We start from the raw sequence: 11,415 nt of genomic DNA, 5'->3' as shown, positions 1-11,415 counted from the left end.
TTTTCTTAAATTTTCTTAATCCGTCAAACTGTACTGAAATGTTCTAAAGAACATCAAACGTCTAAAGAAAAATTAATTTTCTCGTCTTTTATAAAAGATAGATAACTAAAATTTGATGTAAAATTCTACTTACAAATTAACTTCATTTGTTGTCTGTCTGTTAATTACGTTGTTATATAATACTAGCAATTGTTCAAAATATTGATGAGCTTCGCTACTTATGTATGTCATTATCTTTGGTGGTTTTTTTTTACTTTAAGTACGAATTTGAATTCTAAAATACATTTTTACAAAATTTAGGGAAAAATGTTTGTCTACTTTTTGAGTTGAGATGTGAATTTTATGGCATAGTTTAACCTAATTACAACGGTCATATAGTAGGGGGGGGGGGGGGGGGGGGCACGGCACAGGATCACAACAAACCTGACCGGGTCATTTAGGTGAATGAGCATGCTTTTCATCCTTAAAAATGTCTGAGCTAGTTATAAGTCATAAAAGGATCTAAAAATAAATGTTGCAAAAAAGGGGCAAAGGAAGCAAAATCCATCAAAGTCTTCTAGCTATCAGAACATGAGATAATAGGGAGGGAACTATGCAGAAAAAAAGGTTGTAGACTAACAATAGAACATTCTTTTAATTAAGAAATAAATTTGAATCAATTAATAATTAGTTTGTATTATATATAACTTTTCCCTGTATATAACTAGCGGCTACACCCCTAGAGGCCTTCGGTATAGACAGACAGATACACAGCGATCCTTTGACTTTATTATAAAAAGATTTTAAAAATTGGATTGATGATTGAGATTGATTTATATTCCATTTCTAAACCTGTATGAACCTTCATATCACTATGAAATACAGAAACTTATTTTTTTTGATAATTACATAAATATTATATTTACATCAGAAGATACTTTGAATTCATTCTTTTTTAATAAATTGATAAAAATGAAAAGATAAGAAGGTAGATGTCAATATTAAAATGAAATAATCTTTTTTACCTAGTTAAGCAATCATGCTGAAGCTGGTCACAAGTAATAACAATTCAATTATATTTCATTTTAAAGGGCGAAGCTTTATATAATTAGGATTGGTTCGTCCGTCCGTCCGTAACGGTAAGCTCTTTCCTTGATTTAGACATATTAGAATTGTCCTATTGATTTCAAACTTTGCATGATGATTCCTGTAACGGTTAGATAAGAATACGATTTGATTAGGAAGCATACCAACTCTACAATCGATTCCAGAAAGTCCATACGTCCATTTAAAACGTGCTGACTTTTAACATTTTGACAACAATTTTTGGTATGTATAAATTATCCTATTCTTCTGATTTTTGGAAAAATGATTCCTAGGACAACAAAGTACAGTATTATAAGCGAGGCATCCCTATAGTCCAATCCTAAAAATGAAAGTATGACCTTTTACTACATCTTATATTTACTCAATATTGCAACAAATTTATGTAGAATATTGTTTAGAATTACAAATAAATGTTCAAATAGTTCTGACACTTTACAAGAGCTATTGTCCGTTTGTTCTTTCTTATGATTTTAGAGCTTCGCGTTTATAGATGTTGTCATCCTTGTTTCTTAAAATTGCACTTCTAAATTTTTACATATTATTAGACATTCATTTTTTTATCCAAGATGTTTCTGCCGATTTAAGTCCAATTCTTGACTGTGACGTGCAAGGGGGGCGAGGGTGTTTACCTACCAAAAATCTTCTGAAACACTCAAAATATGGGTCTTACCCCCCCCCCTCCCCCTAAAAAAATAGGGGGATGATGTAATTACCCATTTACGTAAAGATTGGTATGAAAACAAAAGAACTATATGTAAATATTTTTAGCCTTGTTGCTTAGCTGCGCAGTGTGCCAGGGGGCGCGCGCACCTGTCATCGGTGGTGTGTATGGCGCTTCCAATAATGGCGGACTTCCAGTCAAGATTCCCGCCAAGGAGAAGATTCTGAAGCAGGAAGTGTGCAACACAGAAGTTTGCCAGGAAGCAGGTACAGTATATGAGCTTAGTTTCTAAAAAATCTGTGATGACAAAATAATAGCGACAACAGTTTGAACCATCATAGCAAGCAAAACACTAAAAATTTAATGTTGCATAGCTCTCAGGAGTATATTAATGGTAATTTTTGAATGATACAATCCCATTAAAATAATGTGAAAACCATAATAATCCTTTATCAATAAAAAAAAATAGAAAACTTAGAAATTTATTTTTAAATCCATCTGTTAATATATACTTCAAGTCCAATAAAAAAATCCTTTGCTTTGAATTTATTTGGTGTCCGCCAAACAACGGTTTCAATAACATAATAATGTGTTTAAAATAAAATGATATTTTAGCTGCTTCTCTTGCTGATGCTATGGATATAACAGCTGATCCTTGTGAGGACTTTTATCAGTTTGCCTGTGGAGGATGGATGGCCAAGAACACTATTCCTGAGGGCAAGTCCAAGTGGGGTAGATTCTACGAGCTAAGAGACAAGGTTGATCAAGATCTTCATGGTAAGAAAGTGTCAAATGCCTTTGTTAAATCTAATTGTAGTATGACAGGGAAAAGAAAAGTAAATAATTATGCAAAAAGCCCAAATAATGTAAGATTAAGATCACTGTGGCGTCCTAGCTTTGCAGGTTTAAAGCCCTGTGGGACTCTTCCTCTTATTTAAAGCTTGCCAGCTGAGAAAATGAAATATGAACGCGTCATATTTTCTGAAGAATAAGATTTGCAAAATTAAAGTTAAATGATAGATACAGCTTGACCCATAAAAAGTATTTGTTTAGGGTTTACAGCCCTTATTTCCTAATGTATTATCAAAAGTAGTATATGTCCTTGTTCTCTATACATTTCCACATAAGAATATAAAAAATTTAAAGGACCACCCTCAACGTCACAAAAAACGGTTTTTGATATTATAGCTCCCATAGGGCCTATATGAAAAATTAAAGACCATTTTTCCATACAATTTGGGGTCGGAGATTCCGAATCTGGCGTCCATTTTTATGTAGGTAACCTCCTTCATGCCGAAAAATGGCGCCAAAGTTGACTACCCTTCGAAAAATCCGCGAATGACAATTTTAGCAAAATAAAAATCTACCAAATTATTTTGATCATAAGATAGATAGATAGTTAGATTTAAATGAATAAAAAAATTATTTTTTTTCTTTCTTAAACGTTGAGAGAGAGAGAGTGAGGAAAGGAGATAGAAAGAAAGACAAAAGGAGATAATTATAAAGGGAGAGAAAGAAAAGTTTTTTTTTGGATAAGACAGAGAGAGAAAAAGGGAAAGAAAGAATGAGAGAGAGGGAGAGAGAAAAGGAGAAAGAAAGAAAGACAAAGAGAGAGAGAGAGAAAAGGAGAAAGCGGGAGAGAGAGAGAAAAGGAGAAAGAAAGACAGAGAGACAGAGAGAAAGAGAGAGAGAGACAGAGAGAAGAAGAGAGAGAGAGAGAGAAAAGGAGAAAGAAAGAGTAAGAGAGAAAAGGGGAAAGAAAAAGGGAGAGAGAGAGGGAGAGAGAGAGAGAGAAAAGGAGAAGGAAAGAAAGAGATAGATAGAGAGAGAGAGAGAGAGAAAAGGAGAAAGAAAGACAGAGAGAAAGAGAGAGAGAAAAAAGGATAAAGAAAGACAGAGAGAGAGAGACAGAGAGAAGGAGAGAGAGAGAAAGAAAGAAGGAGAGAGAGAAAGCGAGATAGAGAGACAGAGAGAAAGAGAGAGAGAGAAGAGAGAGAGAAAGCGAGAGAGAGAGAAAAGAAGAAAGAGAGAGAGGGAGAGAGAGACCAAGAGAGAATTAGAGAAAGAAATAGAGAGTGAGAAGCAGAGATAAATAGTGAGAAGGAAAGAGAGAGAGAGAGAGAGAGAGAGAAAGAGTGAGACAGAGAGAGGAGAGAGAGAAATAGAGAGTAAGATAGATAAAAAGTGAGAAATGTGTTAGATAGATAAAAAGAGAAAGAGGGAGAAAAGGAGATAGAAAGCAAGAAAGAAAGAGGGGGGTAATTATAAAGTGAGAGAAAGAAAAGATATTTTGTGATAGAATAGAAGACCTTACGTGTAATCTCCTTATATTAAAGTTTGTCTGTCTTGTTTGTCTGTATGTTTGTCTGTCTGTTTTTTTGTCTATCTGTTTGTCTGTATGTTTGTCTGTCTGCTTGTCTGTCTGTACCGAAGGATCTTGCTAAACGCTGAACCGTTATGGTTCTCCTTTACAGAGTATCTTCTCATACGTTCTGGGAATTAAAATATATTGAGAATCAACTCAGGTAAAATATTTAATGAACAAGGATGATAACATCCATAAATGCTTAACAAAATGTGGGGCATTGTAAAGTGACAGCTAGGAAGGGAGGAGACATACGGCTGAAAATTTACTGGTACCAAAAGTTCTTTTAAATAATTATCTTGTCCGTTGGCACAGAAGCTTTAGGTACTGTTATAAATTATGATTGATTAAAATCAGGGATCGGAAGCCTCACGTAAGCCGCGTGTAAGCCTCAGTGAAATCGTGATTTTATCACTATAAAATTCAGCTGGATGTATAAAACGGCTCTTTAGCAGACAATCCTTCTTTCTTAAATTTTTTTTTCTGGTCACAAGCAGGTTTAAAACTGAGGCTTATGCGCGGCTTACGTGAGGCTTCCGATCCCTGATTAAAATCAAACTATTACAGTCCAAACTTTTGAATCAAATAAATTTTAATCTACCGACAGGGAAATTAAATGTTTAGTAATTGGGGGGGGGGGGGGGGTATATCTATTTATGACCTAATGTCTTAAATTATCCCTTAAGATCCACAAAGTTTGAGAGTCACTCATTCGTAGGTTTAAACACTATTGTGACTTTCTGCATACATAGATACGTTGTACATCAATTTATTCCATTGTCTTATCCATTATGCCTATCTGCTACAGAAATGGATATATAATACGTGTCTATTGTGACAGTGGAATTTTGTCGTCAATTTAGGTTGCTAATATATAGTCCTCAGAAATAAGTCAATACCTTCCTCCATGGTCATGGAAAGGGATGAGGTAATGTCATAGGAGGTGATTGAGATTATAGTATACTAGCCAGCGGAGAGAAACATTTAAATTTTATTCCCGTACTTATATCAAACTGTATACATAACTACAGTAATCCTTGAAAAGGTTTAAATAAATAAGTTGATATTATAATTACTACTAATTACTACTACTAGTTGCTTCAACCCCAACCTCTGGTAGAAGGAAGGGAAAATAGCCTAAAACTACCCAAAGATATTTGTAAGCTTCCTGTAAAGTACAATCCATACAGACCAGTAATTTTAAAGTTAATTGACTTCAGACAAAGTAAAAAATATAATTTTTCGGTGGGGTATCATTTTTCCTAGAAACTATTTCTCTTGGGAGGGTGTAGATAATCACCCCAAAATGGTTATAAACACTCCTTGGACATATAAGAAGCATCACTGTAAAGAAGAACCATATCGGTTCAGCGGTTAGTGAGATCCTTCGCTACAGACAAATAACCTTACTACTTAGATAATAGAAAATACTAGCGACTACGCCCCTATGCATCTGGGGGCACTTGAGGTGGATGGAGGATTGAAGTCGATCACCCCCTGTTATAAATTAAGTTTTTAATAGAAAAATTTTTTAAAAATCGGGGGGGGGGAGTCATTTATTCTAGTGGCAATTTCTCTTCTGAGGGTGATGTTCCCTCCCCCAAAATAGTTATAAACCTTTCCAATATTTATGAGAAGCTACAATGTAAAGTAGAACCATATAGGTTAAGATGTGTTTACTGGGTGTTTTTTTAATAAACCCAGAACCACTTCATTATGCAATCTACATTTTCCTGGATATTTTGTCTATGGTAGTCCATAAGTGTACAGCTTTACAGTACATTGTTTTTATTTGTTAAAGCAACACGTATGAAAAAGAAAAAGATTCTTTTTAAAGTAAAATGCTTATATTTCAATCATAATCTATATTTTTTTTATTTTTTACCGATCCACTTCATTATGCAAATCAAAAGAAAATCAATGGGAAAACGTTTGTTTTGCACTTTTCTCCACTTTTAAAAAATGATTCTGATAAAATAACAATTTTTTAAGGGATTTATGCATTAATTATAATGAAAAACAGTTTAAGGTAGATTTTAATGATTTTTCTAATTAAGAAATAATTGGAAAAAAAGAAATTCTATACCTATTACTTTAGAGGACAGCTGCTGACCCCCAGTCCTATGGATGAAGATAAATACATATAAAAGATAAAAATTAGCCTGAAAAGTATACAAAAATGTTTTTTGATGTGTTAAAAAAATCCATTTTAAAATCTTGATTTAGTAGATGATGGCCTTTAAGATGCTCTTACTAGTGGTGAAGGTGAGCTAAATGTTATCTAAGTACATGACCATTACAACAACTTGTCTATTAACCTATGTACCATTTTTTGTAGTCATAGCAGCCTCCAGTGGAGCCTCTCGACATGAAATATAACCAATATTTAAAAACTACATTATTTACTTTATGAATTTTAGTAATTAAAATTGCAATTTTTTTCTTTTTTAATATTGCTTGACTGGAGGCTGCTATGACTACAAAAATTGGACTATAGTTCAATATATAAGTTTTCATCATGGGCATGCACTTTGATAACATTTAGCTCACCATCACCACCAGTAAGAACATCTTAAAGGCCATCATCCTCATAATCAAGATTTTAAAATGGATTTTTTAAACACATCTAAAAACATTTTTGTATACATTTCAGGCTAATTTTTATTTTTAACATGTATTTAGCTTCATCCATAAGACTGGGGGTCGGCAGCTGTCCTCTAAAGTGATAGGGATAGAATTTCTTTTTTTCAATTATTTCTTATTTAGAAAAATCATTAAAATCTACCTTAAACTGTTTTTCATTATAATTAATGCATAAATCCCTTAAAAATTGTTATTTTATCAGAATTAATTTTTAAAAGTGGAGAAAAGGGCAACACAAACGTTTTCCCTTGATTTTCTTTTGATTTGCATAATGAAGTGGATCGGTAAAAAATACAAAAATATAGATTTTGATTGAAATATAAGCATTTTACTTTAAACAGAATCTTTTTCTTGTATCATACGTTTTGCTTTAACAAATAGAAACAATGTACTGTAAAGCTGTACACTTATGGACTACCGTAGACAAAATATCCAGGAAAATGTAGATTGCATAATGAAGTGGTTCTGGGTTTAGGACAAAAATATTGCTTAATTTAACCTACCTACTATTGACATAAATTAATGAACTATATCTTATTTTTTTCATTGGGTTGAAAGTTTCGTAGAAGAAAAAAATATTTAGCGATCTGGTGATTACAAGTAATATAATAATATATCCAGGTTCAGGATCTACTTAGTAACAAGGATGACAATATTAATAAGTAGCCAAGCACAAACAAAATCTTGAAAAGCCGAGAAAATTACTTCATGTCGGATGGACAGACAGACGGACGGACAGACATTTGGAATTGTAGAGTAGCTTTGCTTCAAAAAAATGGTGTTATCTTGTTAACTGCTTTTATTTAAGTAAATATAAACTCTTGAAATTGTATATCTGTAGAATGTCAACTTTTTCTGTCCGTCATTCCTTAACGCCATGGAATAAAAATTTTCTCTGTTGCTATTGATGATAGACATCTAAAATTTTAAGTGAAGATTTTAATGGCATATGCACATCTAATCAATACATTGTTTTGTCCATCTGTCTGTCGGTCATGCTTCAAAGCAAACATTATTTTTTAAGGTTTCGTGATTTAATTTTATTTTTTATTTTTTAAAGAACTCAACAACTGCCCCATAACTCACTTTGTCTGTTTGTCAATTCAGTGATATTTTTCTGTGTATAACTTGAGTTAATCATGAATAGGAAAAGAGAAATTCAAGAAAATCTAAAAATCTAAGAATCGATCTAGCACCCCAATTAATAAACAAATCTTAATAAAACTTGGTGAAAATATGTATAATGTAATAGACAGGTGGACAAAACAATGTATAGAATAGATGGGCATATGTCATAGGAATCTTCACTAAAAATTTTAGCTGTCTATCTTGAATAGGAGCCAAGAAAATCATGTTTCCCCTATAGCGTTACGGACTGACGGACGGACGGACTGATGAACAAACAAAGTGAATTATAGAGTGACTTCGCTTCTAACAAGGATGACAACATCCATAAGTAGCGAAGCACAAAATTTCGTGGATTTGACTGACGGTCATTGTTGTTTTCTTCAAACGACGGGAAATTTAATTTTGATATCTTTAACTTAAAGAAATTTTAAAATCGATTAATAAACACTAAAGATATGGGGGAAAATGTAAAAAATACAAAAAAAATAGCCAAAAACCTGCAAAAAGGCAGTCTGACCGTCATTGTTGATTTCTTCAAATGACCGGAAATTTAATTTTGATATCTTTAACTGAAAAAAAATCTTGAAAATCGGTCCATAAACACCAAAGATATGGGGAAAATGTAAAAAATATAAAAATAGCCAAAAACCTGCAGAAAGGCAGTCTGACCGTCATTGTTGTTTTCTTCAAACGATGGGAAAGGGGGGGGGGGGGTAAAATGTGGTGACTTGTCACACGACATACCAGCAATTTTATTTTGGGTGCTACTCCCTTAGTTTTAGAGATAATTGGATGAAATCTTTTGGGCTGGGTCACTAAGGGGGGGGGGGAAGTTTTGACACTTTCGCTTACTCCGTGATTATTGGGCTAGGTATTAAAGTTAGACTATAGGTTATTTGGGATAAAAGTTTACTTTTGGTTAGTACATCACGGATTTTTAATCATTTTTTGGATAACCCCACCCCCTAGCCCCCCGGGGCTCAAAATCCCCCTAAAAATGAACCTAACCTTAATTTTCTCAGGAACCATTTGACCAAAAGAGATGATTTCTTAAACTTAAGCTTTTATGCTTATAAACTAACTTCTGATTTAGAAGTCACCCCCCTGCCACCAACCCCTAGCCCTCCGGGGCTCAAAAAAACCCTAAAAATGAACCTAACCTTAATTTTCTCAGGAACCATTTGACCAACAGAGATGATTTCTTAAACTTAAGCTTTTATGCTTATAAACTAACTTCTAGTTTAGAAGTCAGCCCCCTGCCATCAACCCCTAGCCCTCCGGGGCTCAAAAAAACTCTAAAAATGAACCTAACCTTAATTTTCTCAGCAACCATTTGACCAACAGAGATGATTTCTTAAACTTAAGCTTTTATGCTTATAAACTAACTTCTAGTTTAGAAGTCACCCCCCTGCCGCCAACCCCTAGCCCTCCGGGGCTCAAAAAAACTCTAAAAATGAACCTAACCTTAATTTTCTCAGGAACCATTTGACCAACAAATTGATTTCTTAAACTTAAGCTTTTATGCTTATAAACTAACTTTTAGTTTAGAAGTCACCCCCCTGCCGCCAACCCCTAGCCCTCCGGGGCCCAAAAAAACCCTAAAAATGAACCTAACCTTAATTTTCTCAGGAACCATTTGACCAACAGAGATGATTTCTTAAACTTAAGCTTTTATGCTTATATACTAACTTCTAGTTTACAAGTCAGCCCCCTGCCACCAACCCCTAGCCCCCCGGGGCTCAAAAAAAAACCTAAAAATGAACCTAACCTTAATTTAAATTTCTTATTTGTAGAGTTAGAGGTACACTTATTAGACCAAATATGCTTAATTTTGGATGTTATTGACATATCTCCTGAAAAAATTAGAATCAGCCTCCAGGTTCAGGTGCTGCAGGCCTCCAGGTCCACTCAGGAGACAGGTAAAAATTTAAATTTCTTATTTGATGGTTTAGAGGTACACTTATTAAACCAAATATGCATCTTTTTGGATGTTATTGACATATCTGCTGAAAAAATTAGAATCGGCCTCCAGGTTCAGGTGCTACAGGCCTCCAGGTCCACTCTGAAAACAGGTAAAAATTAAAATTTCTTTTTGAAGAATTAGAGGTAAACTTATTAAACCAAATATGCATCTTTTTGGATGTTATTGACATATCTCCTGAAAAAATTTGAATTGGCCTCCAGGTTCAGGTGCTGCAGGCCTCCAGGTTCACTCTGGAGACAGGTAAAAATTAAAAGTGCTTATTTAAAGATATGTGTTCTAGGCAGGGTCTAGGTGACCTCCAGGCGACTGCTGGATAGGGAAAATTAAACAAATTGTATTTTTTGAATTTAGAGAAAGTTGTGCTCCAAGCAGGCTCAAGGTGTCCTCTAGGAGCCTTCTAGACAGACCTAAAGTGTCTATTTTATAATGTTTAGGTATGCTTTTTAAAGTAGAATTCTGTCTCAGATGTAATATTACAGATACTCAAAATGGGGCAAGCGTTTTTGATATGATTCAGATTATAAAGTCTAGATGAAAGTGGAGTCATTTTAAGAATTTTCCCCCTTTTTTAGGTTTTACTGTTATCATAAGTTGCGGAAGTCATATATATGTATGAAAGGCCCCATTCAAGTTTCAAAAGTGACTTGGCTCTTATGGCTGCCGGCGCGCAGGGGGTATAAAAAGTGCCCATCCCCTTATAAAACCAAAAATTTAATTTCCTTCAAACACAGGCATGTTGCATATCAAAATGACTGCATTGAAATGCTGGTTACAAATCTCAAACCGTTATAAAAAATATTGCTCCTAGTTGGAACAAGATCTCATTAAGTATCTAAAAACAGCTGATTTAGTCAAAATTGTTCATTTTGGTAGGTTATTTGAAAATCATTTCAGACTGAATCAATATTTTTCAAAACAGTTTTCAGATCTGTAATCAGCATTTCAATGCGGTCATTTTGATATGCAACATGCGTGTGTTTGAAGGAATTTCAATTTTTGGTTTTATAAGGGGGCGGGCACATTTTATACCCTCCGTGCGCCGTTGTTTTTGGATTTAAAAACCTCTTTCAAGTTTCACAGGGTTTTATATTGGCCTAGTAACCCTTGCCAATGTCTACTAATGTGAAATTCCAAAATCGACCCACCCTAAGTAAGTTGTATTTTTTGTATTTTTTAACAAATAATTTAATCTGCAAGGTATTTTTTTCAGAGTTTTAAAATGGTTCATTTTTGGTTTTTTTTGAGCCCCGGGGGGCAAGGGATTGGCGGCAGGGGGGCTATTTCTAAACTTAAACTTAGTTCATAAGCATAAAAGCTTAAGTTTAAGAAATCATCTCTATTGGACAAATAGTTCCTGATAAAATTAAGGTTAGGTTCATTTTTAGGGTTTTTTGAGCCCCGGGGGGCTAGGGGTTGGCGGCAAGGGGGTGACTTCTTAACTTAAACTCAATTTATAAGCATAAAAGCATAAGTTTAAGAAATCATCTCTGTTGGTCAAATTGTTCCTGAGAAAATTAAAGTTAGGTTCATTTTTAGGGTTTTTTTGAG

The 11,415-nt window shown here is 34.1% G+C and overlaps 2 protein-coding genes across 2 annotated transcripts in view; one reads left to right on the top strand and one right to left on the bottom strand.

Annotated features, from left to right (window-relative positions):
- The window catches only part of LOC145315517 (protein C-mannosyl-transferase DPY19L3-like), a 145,631-nt gene that overhangs the window by 62,898 nt on the left and 71,318 nt on the right, over positions 1 to 11,415 (bottom strand). The gene's annotated exons all lie outside the window — the stretch shown is intronic.
- LOC145317580 (neprilysin-11-like) overlaps positions 917 to 11,415 on the top strand; it is a 20,694-nt gene continuing 10,195 nt past the window's right edge. Inside the window, exons 1-3 of the mRNA XM_080158723.1 lie at positions 917 to 1,037; positions 1,855 to 2,013; positions 2,363 to 2,524. Coding sequence (XP_080014849.1) covers positions 1,019 to 1,037; positions 1,855 to 2,013; positions 2,363 to 2,524 — 340 coding nt within the window. The 5' untranslated portion in view covers positions 917 to 1,018. The remainder of the gene's footprint in view (positions 1,038 to 1,854; positions 2,014 to 2,362; positions 2,525 to 11,415) is intronic.

The sequence above is a fragment of the Acartia tonsa genome, chromosome 4 (assembly GCF_053477335.1).
Source record: "Acartia tonsa isolate MP-2025a chromosome 4, ASM5347733v1, whole genome shotgun sequence".
NCBI lineage: Eukaryota > Metazoa > Arthropoda > Copepoda > Calanoida > Acartiidae > Acartia > Acartia tonsa.
The sequence above is the reverse complement of the archived record's forward strand: the minus strand, read 5'-3'. Positions and strand labels throughout refer to the sequence as shown.